General features: G+C 38.0%; 1 protein-coding gene across 1 annotated transcript in view; it reads left to right on the top strand.

Annotated features, from left to right (window-relative positions):
* Nucleotides 1–20,244, top strand: part of LOC143247701 (uncharacterized) — a 93,922-nt gene extending 73,678 nt beyond the window's left edge. Inside the window, exons 6-11 of the mRNA XM_076496107.1 lie at nt 1,248–1,352; nt 2,416–2,529; nt 14,302–14,643; nt 16,113–16,175; nt 16,658–16,850; nt 18,202–20,244. Coding sequence (XP_076352222.1) covers nt 1,248–1,352; nt 2,416–2,529; nt 14,302–14,643; nt 16,113–16,175; nt 16,658–16,850; nt 18,202–18,310 — 926 coding nt within the window. The 3' untranslated portion in view covers nt 18,311–20,244. The remainder of the gene's footprint in view (nt 1–1,247; nt 1,353–2,415; nt 2,530–14,301; nt 14,644–16,112; nt 16,176–16,657; nt 16,851–18,201) is intronic.
* Nucleotides 20,245–24,069: the final 3,825 nt, after the last annotated feature.

Raw genomic sequence — 24,069 nt, forward strand, 5'->3', positions numbered from 1 at the left:
CGGAGATGGGGGTTGTAGGAGTGAATGTATGGTAAAATTATTAACCATTGTTTCAAACAACCTGTTACGTCATCCTGTTGGTGCCAGATAAGCCACGTGACACGAATAACTGAGTCACAGAAACTAACAAAAGGAACATTTTGAGAAGTCAGATAATATAAATGACAGCAAAAGTTTGACTACATTGTCAGTTTAATTATTGTAATTTTTTACAAAGACATTTAACTACAGTTAATGAAACTAGAATAAATGATGTATTTCATTGTGTTCTGTGTATTCCAAATAGCCTACGTCCCATCTCGTGTGTGACGTCATAACTGAATGTACTGGTGGTATAAAACAAACAAACCTGTGTGTTTCTCAAAATTTCAACTTTGTTAGTTTAATATTTCTTGTCTATTCATTTGCATAGGTTTGTATAACGTGTTACGTTTTGTGTTGGCATAAACAACAGATCACATCTGCTAAACATTGTTTAATGGTTTTGATTATTTACTGAGGACTGAAAACTGTTGTTTTTCATTTTCAAGCTGTTAGGCTTAACAGGAATCGTTTTGGGAGGTTAGAAGGATCACGTTGTTACTGTTGTCAATTTCCTCTAAGTAAAACACAAACACTGCTATTGATTTATCTATTTGCAATTACCTTGAAACACTGGTTATTAAAACAGCCTCTTGGTTTCGCTGACAATTAAACCAGTAACAAAGTAAATTGGGAGAAAGTTAACCTCTTAAAATTTAATTAGTGATAATAATGCCAAATGGATTTTTTTATTAGGTTTAGGCAAAAATAACAAATATTTTTTATATGGCGTCACTATATCCACTTGGATTTTCATATGTAAGTCCAAATGTTTCCTTTTAATAGTTTCAAATTACCGAAATAAAGAGGGCGTCTTGGAACCAATGTATTTATATCGTTATTTAGGTAAATTCCTCATTGTAATCAAACCTTGTCTGCAATCGGAATATTTTCCAACCGCATTTGTCTTTTAACTTCTTTCAGTACATCTGTTTAATTTACAGTTTCTTTAAGTATGTAAACATAGAAATTCACCAGAATATGACTTATTATTATTAGTTACAAAAGCAGTGAAATAATTTTAACTTATTGTGATAAGATCGTATATATTGGTTTATTTTCAACTTTTTGTGCAGTACTTGAAAAGTTATAAACAAGAAATTCTGTGTTGACAAATGAACTTACACTACAGAAGGTTATAAACAAATGTCCCATCTCATCTCTAGGGTCCTTGCCTCCAAGTCCATCGGACAGTGGGGTATCTGATGTTGACAGTAGCAGTTGTCACTTGAGTAGCGACGAAGCCAAACCAAGGCTTGTGGACACACCAGGTGATTGGGTTAATAATCCACACGTTTAATTTGACGACGTATATAAAGTAGTCTGTAACTGATCTTTATTCATTGTAGTGATTAATATATTATTCAACTGGTTTTCAAAGATCGAAAAATGAAGACATTTAAACTCCTGGCAATGTTTCAATTTTCCCATAATCGTACAAGTCGTATTGTAATTGTTAAATGTACAGATGCACACGTGTATTGTGCCCATAGTTGTATTTTTAGAATTATTTCCCATTCATCTGTTTCCCACAACGAGCAGAAAGAACTATAGAATGAATGGGTCATAAGGAATGGATAGTTTTGACCTTCGTGGCCACAGTAACATTGCTTATTGAAATATTTTACTGTCCTTTAACCTCACGCTCATCACAGGGCTGTACTTGGTACGTCAATGTTTAATATGCCGAGGGACCATGCGGGCGTACTTTTTATAATAATAAGGGTCTTCTTTCACATTGAATCCTAAAATATTTGGTTCATATGAGTATATAAAATTTGTTCATTTAAATTATTTCTTTAATTTTCTCTTTTTTTTTTTTCCTTGTTCTTGGGAATACAAAATACATGGTTACGAAAAGGTTAAAGAGAATTTTCACTTTTCCTTTGTTCCATTCTCTCTCACTTATAATTTATTTCATACGATAGATGGCGCTGTTATGAAATGAGATTGTTCACCTGAAACCCCTATTTTTTATTTTTTATCAAAGATGAAACCACCTACGTAAGTGCGTAGAGATAACATCTGATAAACATGTATGTCAAGTTTCCCTTTCGTGAACCTTAGAAGTTAGATAAAAGCTTTCTAAGTATCAGAAGCCCTAACGTAAATAATTCGTCTGTGGTTAGACGTCCGGATTGAAGGTTTGAAGTATTGTAGTAAAAAAACTTGATATTAAATTGTATCGAAAAATACAATAATAACGACAGTAAGTATAAACAAACATTATACTGAGATACAGTAATTTATTATAATCTTATTTAAATGACATCTGTATGTTAACTAGTCTTAGATTGGGAGTATATGAACTGTGTCGTCTTCTGTTTTACACAGCACCCTCAAGAACACCAGATTCTCCGACATCTGTTGGCCAGACTTACTTCCAGTCCTACTCACAGGTGGCGCTGTCACCTTATCATTCCAATCAACTGTACCCTCAGAGAGAATGTAAGTCTTCACGTTATATGTGTAACTGTAATTGTACGTATATATTTTGCATGTGTTTTCAGAGAACGGTGCCCAAATAGACCGCCTGATGCAGTATTTGATGTTCACAGACAAACATTGTAAATATAGTTGGATTTTTTGATTTTTTTTTGCACCTTTAGCAGCGACCATAACTGTGCAATCGATAACTTTGGGTGTGTTTTTTTCTTAACTCTTATTCATTGGGCGTTGCAAAAGAGTGTATCGACTTAACGATAGGAAATTAGGCCAAGGATGGCGATTGGTAAATATAACCACGCGGTCGCGGATATCCTGTATAGGAACGAGACCCTATTGGTTTTATTAAACAGATGGTATTGTTCAGTTATCACCCCCCCCCCTCCTCTTCAAATACTAACAAAGCACTAAAGCAGACTAAAGTACCATCCCTTGCCCTACTGGTTTGTTCCTCTATTTATTAACACATTTTGCTCTAGAGTGCACTTTCTTGTTTGTTTTTTTTTTTGTTTGTTTTAAGCGACATGTTTTTTGGTTTCATTAAGGTTAACGAAAAACAATTCTGTTAGGTAGCACTGAAAATATTTGGAAAACGTGTAGTTTTTCATTCAAAGATAGGTGTTGAACACCGTATGTATCTGTGGATATAACTATCAGTAATTTGTGAAGCTACCTGAATGTTCATCTTTTGACAGTGGAAATAATCCTTCATGTAGAAATGAAAAGACAAGTACAAAAGTAGACGTCATCACGTGGTACCTACCCGAAATATCAGATGTTCTCGTTAGGCATTCGAGAGTTTAGATCTCTTTGTACAGAAGTTAACACTCTGAACGTTGCTTTTGGCACAGAATATTACTGCTGTACAGAAAACCATTTTAGATTTAAACTCTTGTAAGGTGGGATTGTAGAAGTCCTTGGAACGATGCCTCTCGTGACTGTATTGACCAAAAGCTTTGGACAAAAGGAGCGAGTTTTCCAAGGTGGGAAATGGAAGAACACCCTCCACTTCCCCTCTTTGAAGTGTTGAAATGACCACTGGTCAGCCAGTGTGATATAAATCGAGTGTATGAAGAGCCGTGGCTAACAGTAATGAGATATATGTTAGTTCAAAGCCATACAAGGGCATTTATTTACACAGCCCTAACTTTGAACTCGTAGACTAGAAGAGAACTAGTCCACAGCGTCATCGTAACAGTAAGATTGGATCGTCTTTTCTGTAGCGTATTCACGACCCCGAAGTTCAAAGTGCGTTCTTGGGCTAGCGCGACTCCAAACGTTTATAAACCTTCAGATTCATAGTGTGTCATCAGTACGTACTGGAAGAAATTACATTGTAACAATTGGTTTGTTTGTAGAAATTACATTGTAACAATTGGTTTGTTTGTAGAAATTACATTGCAACAATTGGTTTGTTTGTTTTGAATTTCGTGCAAAGCTACACGAGGACTATCTGCGCTAGCCGTCCCTAATTTAGCAGTGTAAGACTAGAGGGAAAGAAGTTAGTCATCACCACCCACCGCCAACTCTTGGGCTACTCTTTTACCAATGAATAGTGGGATTGACCGTCACATTACAAAGCTCCCACGGCTGAAAGGGCGAGCATGTTTGGTGCGACGGGGAGTCAAACGCCTTAACCCCCCTGGCCATGCCGGGGATCATTGCAGAAATAAGTAATCAGTTAGCTCTTCTGTGCTAAACTGAACTGGACATCTTATAAATTTAAAAAAACGGAGAGACAATGTGATAACTGATACATTAATTTCGATATAATTTTCTGAATGAAACAATAAACGTGATTAAACTCTTGAAATGGTGTAATTAATAAATATAACACATTTTTGAAACGTCGCGAGAGAGAACCTTTAAAAAGTACAATAAGTTTTCGGATTTACAATACTTAAAATCCAGGATTCGATCCCCGTGGCAGACGGAGTACAGATAGCTCGTTGCGTAGCTCTGCGCTAAAAAGACAAGAACGGCACTTACATCGAACTGAAACTCTGACCTGTTATGTGAACTTACACTTAAACTAGGTTCAAATATTCTTAAATATTCCCATACAGATTTCATTCATATTCGTCAATTAAAAAATAAAAACAAACACCACATGGAGTCCTTTTTATAATCAGCGTCTGTTATTCCGTTAGAGGACGCTCGCGGTGACGCTATGTTACGTCAGAAGCGACTTGGTTCAGGTGCTATACCCACAGCCTTGAAGAATGGCGTATTGGCGTGACCTTCTTTTCCAGTGAAAGTCACTGTGTCGATGAACCACTGACAGAGTGACTTTGAAATCCAGTTTTATTGGATGTTTTCCCTCTTCCTGTCCGGAACGCGAATCGTGAGGCCGCTTACACATGACGCGAATTGTTGGACAAGACATAAACTAGTTGTATGTTCAGACATCTGTAGGCAGAACACGTGGTGTCCGCCGCTGAGTTTGTGCGATTATTATGTGATAATGTGATACTCCACGAGAACTGTTTAGTAACTACATTCAACTGATATATCCATGTTAATATCTTCTCTGTGTGTATATTCATTGTAGAATTATTTATAACTTCCGGACATACCTTTCAAAATAGGCCACTTATTTAGATTAAACATTTAAAAGAAATAAACCTGGTTACGACTATAGATAATTAAAACTTACTGTTTTTTACTGGTAAAGATTAGAACATAATGTTAGATCAGGTGAATGTACACCCTTACTCTTAGTGGTGTTTTTGACCGTAAACCCAATAATATCTTGTGAGTCCTGAGTTAACATATTAATCAAACACTTCAGAAACTGACGAGTTACTTTGTACAGTTTTCAATAGAGATTTGTTTCCGAAAATGAACATTTATCAAAATATGGCTGTCTTTTGAAAAACATATGTTTATATGTCATTAAACTCAATTATTAATTCACAAACTTATCGATTTATTGACCGTTAGTAAAAGAGTAGCCCAAAAATTGGCAGTGGCTGGTGATTTCTAGCTGCCTTCCCTCTAGTCTTACACTGCTATATTGGGGACGGCTATCGCAGATAGCCCTCGTGTAGCTTTGCGAAAAATTCAAAACAAACTAAAACAAACCTCTCTAACAGAACCTTGTTTTTCTTCGACTTGTTTTGTCAGACACCGTTTTTCTGTTCTTATCTTTTGGAAGTACTTTTTATATACAGATCAGGTTTACATAAAGTATCTCTTAATGCGGTACCATCAGCAAGGCAAACGCTGAAATGATCGTGTATTCTGATATAACTTTCAGCTTACGTAGTATGGGTGAAAAGTAAAAAATCTACAAAACCTTTTCAATATTAAGCCAATAACAAGACGCAAAATATCACGATAAATGTTGAGGTGTTGTTGGGTTTACAGCCGAAAACACCGCCAGTATCGAAAGTGTGCAACTGGTGTTGTTATGTAAACTTATGCGATTTGTGCATCTGAAAAAGACGAATAATACATGTGCGATGCAAAAAAATAGTAATGCATGTGAAAGTAAAGGTGTGAGGTGTGCAGTGGTGAAAAGCGGAAGCGATAGAGATTACCTTAAAGAGATTCCTATAAGGCTCGAAACAAAAATGGAGGTTCTACTTAGAAATTTGAAATTCTAATTCGTCTACGTTTTCGAAAATTAATATCGGAGAGTGCGCAAGCGCCCTCTCTGTAGGGGTGGTTCGGACGCCCATATTAAAGTAATCTAGATTGTCCTCTTTACAGGTTATCATAAGCTGCATATGACAAGCTAATTGACATAGTCGCTTTATCTCCGATGCACGTGCCGCTTTCCAGTTATCTAGATCATCCCAAATTTCAAAATGGAAGAATAGTTAAAACCTATATTTCGTATTTTTTGTTCGTCATCATCTTTCTTCCAGAGGCTTAGCGGTTACTTAGTTCAACTAGTAACTATAATTATTTAAAATATCCTTCACGACCTTTGACTACCTATTTTCATTATTATTTTACCCAAAATTTATAAAGTTCTATAATGTAACCTGATAACTCACGTACGCCATTTTATAACAAGTAAACAAGAAGTATTGTGAAAAATATTCACTGCTAAGTAAAACAAGCTATGTAGGTTGGAATAGATCAACGAAACAAGATACGGATGTAAGTGGACATATCACTTGATCCATGATGACATAACACGCTAAGCCGTATCGACTTTATATGAAGAATCATTTCTCCACATGATTGTAAACACAAATATAACCACAGCTACTGGTCCAGCATGGTAAAGGCACTCGACTCGTAATCCGAGGGTTGCGGGTTCGAATCCCCGTCGCACTAAACGTGCTCGCTCTTTCTGCCATGGGGGCGTTATAATGTTCGCCCAGTCCCACTATTCGTTGGTAAAAGAGTAGCCCAAGAGATAGTGGTGGGTGGTGATGACTAGTTGCCTTCCCACTAGTCTTACACTGCTAATTTGGGTCGGCTAGCGCAGATAGCCCTCGTATAGCTTTTCGCGAAATTCAAAAACAAAACAAATTTAACTAAAGAGAAGTTGTAATGATGAAATCTAAGATTCGTGATGAAGAGAAAACCACTTGAAGTTAAAATGTATCCCGGGAGTCTTGTGTGGGTGTTTACACTTATCGATAAGCAGAGAACAACGTTTTGACCTTCTTAGGTCATTTTCAGGATAATTCCCATACCAGTTATCCTGAGATACAAATTTAAGATTCTATTCAAACACTACACTTTCGATAGACAAAGTGGGGAAGCCAGTAATATAAGGATTTTATTTTCCATGTGAAGTCAAGATAGTATAACCTGTCAAGTTGTATGTCCATTTCCATCCTTGTCTTGTTTAGTTTCTTTTTCGAGTTAAGTAGCCGACCCCACATAACCTTTTTACACGTAAGAATACCCTTCGTCTGTTAGTGACATCTGATATTCCTGGTACATTGAAAATCACTTCCCCTGTCGAAAAAACGTTTCTGTCTGTACTGATTCGCCGATTCTCGTGGCACGTGGTGCATGATGTACAGTTTTACATGTGTTAATAAACCGCTAAGACTCATAAGAGAAAGATACTTTCTTCATAAAAGCCCTGCTTCTAAGAACTGTACTTATAAATATTATGTGACATTGAGCACGTTTTATAAGTGTAACATTGACATCAGTACTGAAGGATGCGTGGTTACGACTGGGGCTCGTGTCCCACGTTTCTTTCTTCCACTTAGTATGAAACAGCTTACGATGTCTTGTTTTGCCCTTATCCTTATTACATCCAGTGCCCCTGCGCATGTGTAGTTGTGCAAGATTTGTAAGTGTTTAACCACGAGAGAATGTTTTAATATGTACTCTCGAATGGTATAAATATGCTAATTTTACTGAAGCGAACAGAACGTTCACTGTACTCTCGATCTCAGGAGATTACACGTATGTAACACGTTAGCCGGCTGTTTTTTTCGTCAGGTTGTTTTCTGCCACTTTGGTTTGTGTGTACAATGTTTCTAATCGAATAAATCTTTATGTGTGGCAGTATTTTTATCCATGTTAACAAACTAACTCACCATCACTTTTAACGAGACCTTATTATAAGCCGGCTGCAGTTGTAGCGATTATGCATTGTTTATGTAATCTTCTGGTACTATTTGTAGATTATTGTTCTTCGTATTACGTCGCTTACTTTTGTTTTTATGGCCCGTCATGGCCAGGTGGTTAAGGCAGTCGACTCGTAATCTGAGGGTCGTGGGTTCGAATCCCCACCACCACCAAACATGCTCGTCGCCGTGGGGACTATATTATGTGTCAGTCAATCCCGGTATTCGTTGGTGAAAGAGTAGCCCAAGAGTTGGCGGTAGATGGTGATGACTAGCTGCCTTCCCTCTAATCTTACACTGCTAAATTAGGGACGGTTAGTGCAGATAACCCTCGAGTAGCTTTGTGCGAAATTCAAAAACAAACAAACAAATTTTTACTTTTTTTGCTCATAACCTCACACGACAAATTTCATAACGGCAATTTTGGTTAACTGTTCGAATCTTTTCATTTCGACGTGTCTTGTACGCTTTTAGCTCGTAAAGTCGAGATCTTTCCACTGAATATAAAACCTGTAAAATGGCCAGATAGTTAGGGCATTAGATTCGGGTTTGGATCCTGTCACCGAAAATTCTCACCTTATAAGACGTGATGTCGTTATAATATTACGGTCAGTCTTACTATTCGTTGATAAAGAGTATCTCAAGAGTTGGCGGTGGGTGTTGCCGACTAACAGTTTGTCTCTAGTTCATCACTTCTTGAGAAGGCACGGCCAACGCAGACAGTTCTCATGTAGGCTTTGCTCGAAATCCAACAAACGAAACGAGAGTGGTAAATAGCGAAGTCTTCTGTTCCAGAAATTCATCATCTGCAGCTCAGTAGTGCTATACCTGGACTTTCCTCGTTGGTAAAACAATTACCTTTTAAAACTTGCACACATCTCTTTGCAAGTGCCTTGTTTCAAAGTTTTGACTGGTGAAGACCTAGAAAACGTTTCGGTCAAAGGGCAGCACGACAATATAGGGGTCATAAAATAGTATATGATTCTTGAACCACAATTTACGTTGTTTTCTCGCTTTCCTCTCGGACAAAACATGAAAACTGAACGTGTTTACTTCGAAGTAATTCTCTCGTCTGTAAGCCAGAGTAGCGTAAACTTCAGTCAACAATAACACCCCCCTCCCCTCCCGGTTACGACTGTAATGTAAATGTTGTGTAAGCGCATAGAATTATCCTCCCTTCTCCAAATATTTGTTTCCGTTTGAGTCCGAGCAACAGAAAAGACAATTTTCATTCGGACACAATACTGGGTTTCCCAGGGCTGGTCGACAGAGGGACGTATTGTACTGGGTTTCCACGATAGGAAATATAAAACCTTGTAATAGGTTTGTTTTTCTGAAGCCAAAGACGTAATGTTAGGTGGGCTTGGGGCGGGAAAAGATGGAAAAAATAGCATCCGCCGTCTGTTTGAGGCCAAATAATCCCTCCCAGCTGGAGCAGAAATATAAAACCTGCCCAACATACGTGTTATATCCAGCTGGAATAGAATTATACATACGTAAACCTGTCTCACGTATATATCCTACGGAAGTTGTTAACATAATAACGTCACCGGTTAGCTTGTGTTTTGTTTTCCAAGTTTTGCACGAAGGTAACATAAATATGCAAGATTTGTTTTAGAATGAACTTAAGACACTATTACTGACCCCTGCGTTCACAACGGTGAAATTCTAAATTAATAACTTGAGGCTTGGAAGTATCTGAATACAGACCCTCGGGGGGACAGCGGTAAGTCATAATACATGTAATGGTTATACCTTGAATACAGACCCTCGGAGGGACAGCGGTAAGTCATAATACATGTGATGGTTATACCTTGAATACAGACCCTCGGGGGACTGCGGTAGGTCATAATACATGTAATGGTTATACCTTGAATACAGACATTCGGGGGACAGCGGTAGGTCATAATACATGTAATGGTTGTACCTTGAATACAGACATTCGGGGGACAGCGGTAGGTCATAATACATGTAATGGTTATACCTTGAATACAGACATTCGGGGGACAGCGGTAGGTCATAATACATGTAATGGTTGTACCTTGAATACAGACATTCGGGGGACAGCGGTAGGTCATAATACATGTAATGGTTATACCTTGAATACAGACATTCGGGGGACAGCGGTAGGTCATAATACATGTAATGGTTGTACCTTGAATACAGACATCCGAGGGACAGCGGTAGGTCATAATACGAGGGCTGTTAAAAAATACGCGGACTGTTTGAATTGCGCGGCTCCAGTTGGTTCCAGGGGAATCCGCTTGGTGTCGCTAGGTTCGCACAGATCAACTGATTACGACGCCATTTCCCGATTGCAGATATCTTCATTTGTGTATGAGCTACGCGGTTTTAAGTGAAGTGCGATTTTTTCGTTTGGCGGATTTCAGAATGAATGACCTGAAGGAGCAACGACTTGCTGTGAAATTTTGTGTTAAACTTGGAAAATCTGCGACTGAAACTTTTGCTATGCTTAACACGGCTTACGGTGATGTTGCTATGAAGCGTACAGCATGTTTCAAGTGGCATGAACGTTTTAAGGATGGTCGACAGTCCATTAAAGATGGTGAGCGTCCTGGACGTCCTTCCACGTCAACTGACGACCCACACGTCGACAAAATCAACACCCTGTTGCGGGCAAATCGACGTCTGACTGTCAGGGAGCTTGTTGAAGAGTGTGGGATATCAGTTGGATCTTGTTACGCGAATTTGACCGATAAATTGAAGATGCACCGCGTTGCTGCGAAATTCAGCCCTCAGAACTCGTGAGTTTTTGGCTAAACACTCGATCACTGTTCTTCCCCACCCACCCCTAATCACCTGTCCTTGCTCCTTGCGATTTTTTCTTGTTCCCCAAACTCAAAAGACCCTTGAAATGAAGAAGATTTGAGACGATTCCCGAGAATAAGGCAAATACGACGAAGGAGATGGAGGACATTACAAAAGAAGCGTACCAGGACTTTTTCAATAAGTGGAAACACCGTTAGGATAAGTGTATTCGTTGGGGAGGAGAGTACTTTGAAGGGGTCCCAGACCTGTAACTTCTAAATAAATTACATTTTGTTTTATGAAGTCAGTCCGCGTATTTTTTAACAGACCTCGTACATGTAATGGCTATACCTTGACTGCAGACATCTGGGGGACAGTGGTAGGTCATAATACATCTTACGGTAACACTTTGAATACAGACCTCGAGGGAAAACGATAAGTCATAATACATCTGATGGTAATAACTTGAGTACACCCCCCCCCAGTGTGACATTGGTTGGTCTTCGAACTTAATACACTGAAATCAAGGGTTCGATTCCCCTTGGTGGACACAGCACAAAGCCCGATGTGGCTTTGCTCTAAGAAAGCACAAACCACTCAGTATAGTAAGTTTACAACTACATGGCTGATGTGTATTTTCGCTTACCATGTGCTTTAACAATAGGATTTACTGAATACCCCCTCCCCGACCTTCTTGTGTTGTGTTTGTGGGGGAAAGTGAGAGTTTGTTTGTTTGGATCTTTGCTTGTGCTCTGAATCTTTAATATTAAAACCCGATTTTTGGCGGTATAAGCCCTCAAACTCACTGCTGGTCCATGAATGAGAAGATGATACGTTTATTATTATAAAATCATGCTTACCACATGACTCGTATTTACCAAACATGATAAATCATGTATCTCGTAATTATCTACGTTCTTTTGGTTTTTTTGTTGTCTCTCTCTCGAAGTTTAAACTAAAAACATTAACCACGATAAATATGGCCACTGTTCAGTTAACCCTCAGGCGTAAATCGCGTAAGATAATAGAACTTCTGTTCAGCCACCTGGTGGTCACAGTCAATAACTTGTGTTTTAAAAGTAAGACCATTGACACCAGTATTGACCTACCCTTGACCTTTTGCTGAATAAATGTTTCATATGACAATGTCTTCCGAGCTGGAGGGTACGAATTCCCTCTGCCCCTCTTCCTTTGTTTTTTTAATTTTTTTATTTGCCATTGTCTCTGTTGAATCAAGTGTAGGTTCCTTGTTCGTGAGAGGGAAACCCAAGATGTAGCTACAATAATAAAGTCAATTACTAGAGGCCTAAGATCTACAGTGTTACCTACCCCATCCCTCGCCATTTTGCACTAAATTCGAGGATCGGTTGCTGTGCAGATGTGAACACAAATGGTCATCACTTGGATACTATCCCGAACTCTATTTACATTTTTATTAAAGTGATGGAACTCGAGGTCTATCGTTCGTACGACGCATTTGTTATCATACAGAGGAAAACGCCCTTTCAATCCTGGGGATGTCGTTATATGACGGTCAGTTTCACTATTCGTTGGTAAAAGAGTGGCCCAACCTTTGGCGATTGGTGGTGAGGACTAGCTGCCGTCCCTCTAGTCTTACACTGATAAATTTGGGACGGCTAGCTCAGATAGCCCTCGTGTAGCTTTGCACGAGATTCAAAACAAACCAATCAACAAAACAAACAACTTAGAGTTACGTCTTTCAGTCGCTCCAACTGATTTCAGACTTTTTCAGAAGATGTAACACGATGTTAATCAGCGATATCGAAGAATAGAACTCAGTTTATTGTGGCCAATACGAATTTGTTGTAATAACATAACACGTAGAAATAAATTAACCATTGATTCTGAGAACTACAAGAGTGCCTTATTTTTGGAACTTCCTGATGCGCGTGATATTTGTACTTTACAAGTACGTATAACCAAGGGTTAAACTTTCGAGGAAAAAAGTAGACCTGGTTTTGAAAAAGAAAAATATATATATATATCTGTAAACATAACAACCGACAACTTGGGTGTCAATGAATGAATGCTTTTTGACGCCCAGAACCGGTGAGTACTGGAGAATTTGGCCCCTGCATTTGCATTTAACTTAATTAATCAGAGGAATGATTTGTGAAAACGAACTTTAATTTCACCCACATGTACTTTTTTTTTTTCTGCACCTTTGTAGTTGTCGTCGAGTAGTTCGAAGTTGAACTCAAAGCTACACCACGGGTATCGAAACCCGGATTCTAGCGTTGTAAGTCCAAAGACATAACGCTTTGATACTGGGGGCGCTTTGTAGTGGTATTTGAAATTTGTTATATTTTTGGTTTATACTCATAACAGTTATTTTGAGGTGTGGCTAAAGTTACTAAAAATCTTTAGAAAGATGATTATATAAGTGTTAAGAGTGCATATAGAGGTGATAACATTTGGGCCTTTATTGAACCAAGAATTGTTAGATTGTTGTGTCTTGCTCTGATACCCGACTTGTGTTTTTTCTAAAAACATTCATAAGCGCACCATTTATTGCTAATATCAGACGACAACCCACGCGATATCCCGTCTTTTATCTTACAGACATGCGCCCTGCGTATCACATCTGCTTCTCCAGAACAGTTGTGTAATCGGGTTTGATGGATATGTCGTTATACTGAAGTCAACATCCTTTCAAGGTTACCGTTGTCTTGTGTTTTGTGAATGCCCCCCGTTGTGTTCTATACAGCGCCATCTATCGACGTATAGTGTTACTGTTGTAAAGCGTAAATATTCATTGACATTGATCCGATCCGTTATATCACGTGACTTCCCGTTACTAGGAAACCGCCATGACGTAAACTGGAATCCGTGCAGCTAATTTCATGTTTTATGCTATTCTTGAAAACGATATATTAAATTATGTTTAGAATCATTATATGTAAACAAAATGTTATTGTTGAATTTATTAGAAGGATAAATAATATTAACATCCAATCAGAGCAAGCAACGTACGTTTTTAGATACAAGATAAAAGTCGAACCAATAGCGTTTCCCTTACTTTATTATGACAATTATAGTGCATTCTTTCGTCAGTTGGGTTTCGAGGTAGGTCCACCGTAACCCTTCTAATATTTCACGATATAGTCGTTTTACATATGTATTTCGTAATCCGAGGGTCGCAGGTTCGAATCCCAGGCACACCAAACATGCTTACCCCTTCAACCGTGAGGGCGTTACGATCGGACGGTCAATCCCACTATTCATTGGCAAAAGAGTAGCCCAGGAGTTGGCGGTGGGTGGTGATGACTAGCTGCCTTCCCTCTAGTCTTACACTGCTAAATTAGGGACGGCTAGCGAAGATAGTCCTCGTGTAGCTTTGCGCGAAATTCAAAAACAAACACACATATGTATTTTTAATTAATAACATGGTAGTTAGATCACGTAGTATGGTTTACGAACTATTTCTTTTCCACAGTTCCTGGTGTCGTTTCCTATCCGCTAGAGGGCCACTACAGCACTTTACAACATAATCCTTTCCCTCTGATAAATCGCAATGCACCTCCATTCCACCAAAGCCACCATACTCGTGCGAATCAGAGTCACCTGAGTTCATCTCACCCCGTGAGGTTACCCCATCAACATTCTCAAGTTTCCCCCATGACATTACCAAGACCTTCAGGACTTCAGTCACCAATCGGAAAGCCATTATCCATACCAACGTCCGTCATCACCGCGGCCCACAGTAACCTTGGAAACGACACAGATCCGTCCTTCTTCGTCGAAGATCTCTCTTTCCAGCCACGAGCCAAGAAGAAAGGTAACTTTTGTCGACTGTAGTTTTATTTTTCATTCTAACAAATCGTTAATTATTATATTTAGGATTTTTATTAATGAAAAAAGCGAAAACCGTAAACCCGAACACTTACTGAAGAATTGGGTTGCAGTACCAGAAAATGCTCGGGTTTAGGGTTGTCTCTTTTCTTTTGTTACTTTGATATAATTATTATTGTGTTGTTGTTACGTGCTTTCTACAGTTACAATAGGATTTAGACAATATACTGATATAATTGTTTAATCATTCATTTAGACTCTTTCCAAATAATAAGTTATTTTGTGTTCTAAAGACAGCTGGTATGGGTATTAAAATTTTAATTAAAATATAGTACAGAACAACGTTTTGACCTTCTTAGGTCACCTTCAGGCTAATCTGCAACATTTTTACTTCAAGTGGGGTTTTCGTCATTACGAACAAATTAATTTGGTGACGTTCATTTTGAAAGAAAGTCCGGCATGGTTAAGGCGTGCGACTCGTAATCTGAGGGTCGCGGGTTCGAATCTCCGTCATACCAAACTTAGCCTTTCAGCCATGGGGGCATTATAAAGTGACGGTCAATCCCACTGTTCGTTGGTAAAAGAGTAGCTCAAGGGTTGGCGGTGGGTGGTGATGACTAGCTGCCTTCCCTCTAGTCTTACACTGCTAAATTAGGGACGGCTAGCGCAGATAGCCTTCGTGTAGCTTTGCGCGAAATTCAAAACAAGCAATCATTTTTAAATATGAAACATAATTGTTTGAACCACTTGATGTTATCTTAATTTCAGCACGAATTCTAAAATTTGTGGTTAGTTTTAGGCTTGAAGTTAAGCACAGAGTAACACGATGGGATTATTTGTGCTCTGCCCTAGTCCCGAAAGTTTCTGATGTGTGCTAGCACTGGTAATGTAATGACACACTCGTCATATTGTTTAGACAGTTGTGCCATGCTATGAAAATGAGAACCCCTGGTGGTTCAACGGTAAGCCTCACCATTTATAACGCTCAAGTTCTGGTTTCGATATCCGCGATGGGCAGAATACAAAAAGTTAGCTGTGTTGTTTTTTGCTTGATAACAAATGAAAATGGATTGCTTAGTTATTTTTTACCAATTTTTAATATTTTCACAAGTGCTAAACCGGCGTTTCTCAGGTTACAAATGTTTAAGGTTACAAATGAAAAAACAAACAAAACCACCTAATGATAAAGCCATGTGATAAGCGAGTGAAATGTGACATGACAAATGTAAACGTGGCTGTTTTTTATATAGCTCTGTTACACTTTAGAGTTAAATAAGTTCATTACTTAGAGAAAGTGCCCGTATGTACCATATTTTAGACTACAATGAGCAGTGTCGTTTTCGTAAGGTCGAAATTTTAAACCCAGTGTTAACACTGTTAGCGAAACTGTAACATTACAGTGTTATTACAAACAACAGACAATCAAATCTTTTTTGTTTGTTTGTTTTCTGTCAGGCCGGAAGATAAAGAATTTTGATGGCAACATTTCATCTTCTGGAAAGAGAAGAAACAGGGAAGGTAATCCAACTCATTAACATATATCTGGACAATGCATTTCTTACTAGGCCTATTAAAAGCCGTTTGATTAAGCTTAAATAGATTTCATTCGTATTCTGTCATCGTTGAAGAACCGTATTTTAATTTTCTTTGTAACAAAATCATCCACGTTTCAGTGTAAAATTCACAAACAATATGGGGTTTGGAGGATTTGGGTTTTGAATATTAAAGACTGAATTTTAATTTCCGATACGTGATAAAATTAGATTAACAAATGATAAATTATAAGTTATTCGGTTTCCTATGATACCTTATGTTTTTGGTAAAAGTTAGGCCTAGCAATAATTTCGGTTTCTAAGCTAGGCTTACCGTCGGTATTACGTTAAACGTCGGTGTGCTTTCAGTGCATTTCGTGTCTTTATATATGTTTGTTTTTTGGGTCAAAATGTCTGTACATTTGTTTGAAATCGCACATTTTTTTCTATTTTTCTGTTCCTTTACAGGTTCGACTACGTACTTATGGGAGTTTCTGCTTAAACTACTACAAGACAAGGAATACTGCCCGCAGTATATTAAGTGGACGAACAGAGAGAAAGGCATTTTTAAGCTGGTTGACTCAAAGGCTGTTTCTAAGTTGTGGGGGGTACATAAAAACAAACCGGATATGAACTACGAGACGATGGGCCGTGCTCTAAGGTGAGGGAAGCCAAGCTGGTCTTGTACGTTTTCTCTAAGTTAAATGATTTCTTAGTGTTAGAACACGCTTATATCGCTAACCTTTGGATATGGTCTTTGCGATAGTAACAGCAGAGATAACTCAGCTTTGCACTTAACAACGTACAAACTTAATTTGTCTTCTACGATAATAACCAGTTTTCGTCTGCTCTAAAAATGCACGCGAACCTTATTATCTAAATACGCATGCGCGCGCAACGAATGTCCCCAAAAGGTGATTGTAATTATAATTCAGTAGACATTTGTAAAAAAAAATATATATTAAAAGGTCATGAAGGCAGAATAACGTTATAAGGTTATTTATGGCTAGTAATAAATACGATAAAGTTTAGGCCTAACTAAATAATAAAACGTACACACGTTACACTGTTACATCTTTATCGAATATAGGCCATACCTAGGCCTAAGACAAATAGGCTTATAGGATTTCGGCGTCTGCGATTAGAATTATATTATGTTATTCTGTATTCTGTAATTAAAGAATTAATGTTGCAATAAATATACTGATTTAAACACAAATGTTTTGTGGATCTCTGCTAATTGCGTAAATATACTGAAAAATTATACAAAATTAATTCATCTCCATGGTACTGAGAAAAAAGGCTTAACTGTTTTATCAATAGCGATCTGAAACTTGTTCTTCGTATTAATTTTAAAAGCAAAAAATCCCACCACCACCATTGTATTTCTCGTGAACAGCCTTAATGTAACGAACGTACTGAAGCGCTTTTGTTTCCACCATTATGGATTTTTTTTTCCAAGAACCTCCAAAGGGTTCACGAATGACAGTTTTGGGAAACACTGGATTAGAGGGAAGGCAGCTGGTCAACATAACCCTTCGACATCTCTTGGACTAGTCTTTCACCAAAAAAAAATGATATTAACTGTCACATTATAAAGCTTCTACAGCTGAAACGGTGAGCTGGGGAATCGTACCCTAACCACTAGCCCATTTGTTTGTAATTTAGCCTAAAGCTACACAGTGGGTTATCTGTACTGTACCAACCACGGACCTGAAAACGTGGTTTGTCCCTATACAATATCGCAGACTTAACCACTGCACCACTGAGGACACGTATGTTTGGATACCCCCCCCCCCGTGTTAGTACCTCACGTGATATGCAACACCAGATAGTGGAAACTGTTTTTTACTTAGATTAATTGTTTATATATCCAAAGGTCATTGTGGTGTTTTGTATGTAATAGCTCATTACGTTTTAGACCATGTACTACAATTTGAAGGATGACACGTTATTTGAATTGCGTGTTTAAGTAATACCGTTTCTCTAATTAACACAGTTTCTCATTTTAGATACTACTATCAAAGAGGAATTTTAGCGAAAGTAGATGGCCAAAGGTTGGTGTACCAGTTTGTTGAGGTACCAAAAGAAATAGTGGAGATCGACTGTTCTGCGCCCTGACTTCTTCATCAGCGGTTTGCTCGCGATGTTTCGCGTGTGGTCGGTGTTGTCATGGAAACAGAACGTGTTTGAGAAGGGATTGACTGCGCATGTCTTGAAAACATTGTCGTAGTGATTGGACGAACAGTTTTCGGACCCGTCACCATTTCAACACTTCAGAGGAGATGACACTAAATAGAAACGTGTACTGTGAAAAGTGTATTTTTATATAATAAGGAAGCTTACTATCCATTGTTAATTCACAAATGTTCCAAACAAATTTATTTATATTTTCTATGACCTAGGTTGTTACGTGTAGCAACTGTTAACGCCTGTAATACAAGACAGACAGCATGTGACACACGTGTTGTTGACTCATTTTGATGTGTTAGCGTTCTGAGAGATTTGTGTAAAAGTTTGCTGGTTACTTTTAGTATGTATCATACTGTAGTTTTATTACTTAGTGTTTGACAAAGCGGGGTTGTAGTTGTTATATTATATTTTTATTGAAAAATCAGTTAAGACTTCAAGCCTCAGATACTATAAAAATATATTTGAGTGAGTATAGGACACCGTTTTATCTGCACAGTTGTTTTTTTATATATACACATACGAACTACTATAATAATATGAAATGCGTAAAGTGTCGCCCTCTAGTGGTAAATATGAATCGTCTTTAAAAACTAGTTCAGTTTAAATAAAATTACGTATCTTTTCAGCCCTCACATTTGCTTTCATCATTTTTTATGAAGTAAAATATAAAACTACGTGACTTCGGTTCGTTGTTGTGGTGGTGGTGGTGGTGATTTCTTATAGCAAATCCACAACCGGCTATCTACTGAGTCCACCGAGGGGAATCGAACCCCTGATTTTAACCCGTTGTTGTATGTTAATTGCATTAAATTTTCAAAAATCCTTTGTGTGTCAGTCACTTTACTTTCAAATCATTTCATTAACAGTTGTAAATAACTTTATCAAAATGTTCTGACTTTGTAGTCATTTCTAGAATATTCCGTAATCCAAATGTGCCTTCACACACAAAGCATTATAAAACTATTTCGTGACATTTTCTGTATTTTAAAACTTTAACTACAAGTAACTGTAATAAATGAGTGAACAGTTTAACAGAATGTACTCGAGGGAAACTCTTTCAGTCAATATAACATTTTGTTAGCCACAATTCGAAGATATTCACTGTCAGAAACTGTTTTATAAGTATAAATACCATACATCTAACTCCGTACATATATATCTATATGGCCAGGTGGGTTAAGGTGTTCGACTCGTAATCTGAGGATCGCGGGTTCGAATCCCGGTCGCACCAAACATGCTCGCCCTTTCAGCCGTGGGGACGTTATTATGTGACGGTCAATCCCACTGTTCGTTAGTAAAATAGTAGCCCAAGAGTTGGCGGTGGGTGGTGATGACTAGCTGCCTTCCCTCTAGTCTTTCACTGCTAAATTAGGGACGGCTAGCACAGGTAGCCCTCGAGTAGCTTTGTGCGAAATTCAAAAAACAAAACAAAATATATATCTATATACGTCGTTTCATTAGAAACAGTTTTTTTTTTTTTTTTTAGATTCCGTAAATATATTATAGCCTAGGCGGTTACATTTGTCACACGTATATATTCAGGTTAAGACGTACTTAACTTGTTCAAGAGACTTAAATGTTATTTAAAACAAACTAGACTGTTGTTGCGTCCCTCAGAATAAATTCCAGGTTATCAGAACAGTTATGATTTGTACTGAAGTAACATCTTATAGCTAAATTACCAGTCAATAACATGGATACCTCCCCGTTTCATTGTTTAATCTCAGACAAATGAAATAATAAAGCTTTGATCACTCTTGTATATCCACGTTGAAACTGTAATGTGTATTTTGGTGGGTTTGTGCTACAACAAACAACCTATTATGTCTCACCAGTTCTTAAATAAAAGTTTTATTCAATCTCATGTTGTTTGTTTACATTTGTAAGTGTTAAGGCGTTCGACTCGCAATCCGAGGGTCGCGGGTTCGATTCCCGGTAGCACCAAACATGCTCGCCCTTTCAGCCGTGAGGGCGTTACAATGTAACGGTCAATCCCACCATTCGTTGGTAAAAGAGTAGCCCAAGAGTTGGCGGTGGGTGGTGATGACTAGCTGCCTTCCCTCTAGTCTGTCACTGCCAAATTAGGGACGACTGGAGTAAGTAACTTTCGTGTATCTTTGTGTGAAGTTCAAAACCGACCAATCAAATCTTCGAATGAAAATTGAAATTTTGGATGTTACAGAGCTGACTAACGTAATTTTTAAGACACGTGCATATGTTTGAAAGATCTGTTATATGTTTGTTGAACACCGATAAATAATAGATTAGCATGTGAAAAATATTAAATGTTTAAATATATATATATATATATACACACCGAATTATCAGTTTATACAATAATAAAGTGTGCCTAGTTATAAACGAAGGAGTTAAAACCGCCCGTAGTTGTCGTTCCATCTTTTAACAAAACTTTCACCATTATTAACTTTAATAGCACCAAACTCATTTTATTTTAGCTGGAAAACTCTGAAAAGAAACATTTGCATCTGGAAGAAAGGCCCCCGATAGTACAGCGGTATGTTTCCAGATTTACAACGCTAAAATCAGGGGTTCGATTCCCCTCGGTGGGCTCAGCTGGTAGCCCGATGTGGCTTTGCTACAACACAAACACACGAATGGGCCTGGCATGGCCTAGCGTGTTAAAGCGTGCGCTTCGTAATCTGAGGGTCGCGGGTTCGCATCCCAATCGCGCCAAACATGCTCGCCCTCCCACCCGTGGGGGCGTTATAATGTGACGGTCAATCCCACTATTCGCTGGTAAAAGAGTAGCCCAAGAGTTGGCGGTGGGTGGTGATGACTAGCTGCCTTCCCTCTAGTCTTACACTGCTAAATTAGGGACGGCTAGCACAGATAGCCCTCGAGTAGCTTTGTGCGAAATTCCAAAAACAACAACAACAACAACTGGAAGAAAGGTTCACTAAGGAATAATTTTATCCACGAAAGAGACTGTGGGTTGTAATATTAGTTCTGAATGTTGTACCGTAACGTTTGTTTGATAAGTGCTCATATTATCTGCTTTCCTGTCATAATACAGGTGTTTTATGTGTTGGACAACAACGGAGGTCGGACGCCATTTTGGTATGCCATGTGACTTTCTTCTGTGGAATCTTAACAAGAGGGCGCTTTGAAGTTTCAAAATTGTGGGGGTATCACGTTTGTTTGTTATTAATGATTACGTTATTAAGTGTTTCATTACTTGATCGTTGTGGGACAATACGTTGCAAGATCGGTTAATACGTAAGGGACATGTTAGTTTTTGACTTGTATATTACAAGTGTGATAATAGACATATGTATTGTCAGTAATACGATAATAAAGTTTCTTTTATGGCACAAGTGGTTGAGGTGGACTGAAATTGGTATTAAAATGTTTTGCCATTATTTGAACTAATTCTAATTGAAACGTTTTATGGTTTAAACAAAAATCACGTGTACCAGTAAGTGTCATATCACTGGTCCAACATAATTATTCAAGTGATGTGGTGCGTTTCATTTTCTGGTCTACAAACAAACATATTGCTAATTGTACAACGATAGAGGTCCCCTCGTTGACTTTGGGTCCCTCCCATTCAAAGTCATCTGACTGGTTTTCACAACTCTGGCAACCAATACGGGTTGACATTCTCATTCTGATGTCAAAACCCTTGAAAACTAAAATCCTCACCTAATAAAAAATGTGTGAAATGGAACAGAGTTTTAAACATATAAAAACACTTTAAACTAAATATTAAGTTTTTATTTCCATTTATATTTTTCTATTTGTGGTAAAACTACTAAAACTAACTACCGCTGTCCTTAATTTTGAACAAGTAATCGTAGAAAAGGGAACCAGTCGATACCCACTACTATCTGTTCTGAGGTATCTAGAATATTTTATGGTATCACACAGATTCGAACACGGTTTGCCAGATACGAAGTACAGTGCCCAAATTTTTAGTCGTAAGTTTAGGTTTAGTTTTTGAGCTTCGTGCAAAGCTACACGAGGGCTTTCTGCGCTAGCCGTCCCTAATTTAGCAGTGTAAGACTAGAGGGAAGGCAACTTGTCATCACCGCCAACTCTCGGGCTACTCTTTTACCAACGAATAGCGGGATTGACCGTCACATTATAACGCCCCCACGGCTTAAAGGGCGAGCATGTTTGGTGTGACGTGGATTCGAACCCGCAACCTTCGGATCGTAAGTTTAATGGGAGGGTTAAAATTCAGGTGCTAAAGTCATAATTTTCAATATAAAGTAAAAACGTTTGATTCAGTCAACTCCTCAACTGAAATTCATCTGTCTTTAAGATTTTTGTCTTCCGGTGGGATAGACATAAGTTTGCGGACTTACAACGCTATAATCCGGGGTTCGATTCTCCCACGGTGGACACAGCAGATAGTCCCATGTGGCATTGCTTTAAACAAACAAACTAACTAAAACTTCAGAAAGGCGCAAGATGTTGTTATTTGTAGTTAAGTACAAAGTTACACAAGGGGCTACCAATGCTTTGCTCACCACGAGTATCGAAACCCGGTCTCTAACAGTATAAGTGTCCGCAGACTTAGCGGTGTGCCATTGGAGGGCCAAAGTAAAGCTGGAATTATTTATTTTGTTGTAATATTTCTGGTGGCTCAATCGTAAGTTCACGGGCTAACAATGTTAAAATCCAGGATTTGAATCCGTACAGTGGACAGAGTGTAGATATCCCGTTATGAAGTTTTCACTAGAAAACAAAATATTTTTTGTCAGAATTAAAACATTTCAAAGCGCCCTCTATTGCAGACCTGACAGATGGACTGTGTTTGTGATCTTAGCGAATGGTGAACTTAAAACCTACCTTATCTTTTCATTGTTGTGACTTCAACCAACAGAGGATAAATCAATCTAAAACAGTTTATTTAATGTCAGTTATTTGGTTTAAATTATTAAATACAAAATATACTTACGCTTTCGTATCAAAATCAATGAACAACAGTCCGTCTTTTTTTTTATTTAACCAATAAAAATTATATTTCCTTCCAATCAAATCCTTGGTAGCCTCATAAACTTAAGTACAAACAGAAGACACATTAGTGTAGAGAACGTAAATTTATATACAATTTGTCAGCAATGATTTCATGTAAATAATGAAATCAAACTTCAACTAGAAATTAAAACTTAGGAATCACATTTTTTTATTAATAACAATGTAGGTAAGACGGTTTGTTTTAAATTTCGAGCAAAGCCACACGAAGGTTATCTACGGTAGCTGTCTCTAATTTAGCAGTGCAAGTCCAGAGGGTAGACAATTAGTCATCACCACCAACTCTTGGGCTACTTTTTTACCAACGAACAGTGGGATTGACCATAATATTATAACGCCCCCACGGTTGAAAGGGCGAGCATGTTTGATGTGACGGGGATTTCAACCCGCGACCTTTACATTACAAATCGAGTGCCTTAACCACCTGGCCATTTCAGGTCTTGGTAAGACGGAACCTAAAAGAATTTAATTTCTAGTAATCTGTTTTAGGCTTTTGGCTATAAAATTTTTCTATATAAACTTAGTGTGAACAAATAGTTATCAGGTAAACAACTTGTGGCTAGTTGTGCAACGTATATAATATAGATACTAAAACTTGTATCAACAATATACTAGATTTTAGATTATAAATATTTTGAATTACATACAAAAATATAATTAATAATAATACTTGACACTTTTAATAA

The sequence above is a fragment of the Tachypleus tridentatus genome, chromosome 3 (genome assembly GCF_004210375.1).
Source record: "Tachypleus tridentatus isolate NWPU-2018 chromosome 3, ASM421037v1, whole genome shotgun sequence".
NCBI lineage: Eukaryota > Metazoa > Arthropoda > Merostomata > Xiphosura > Limulidae > Tachypleus > Tachypleus tridentatus.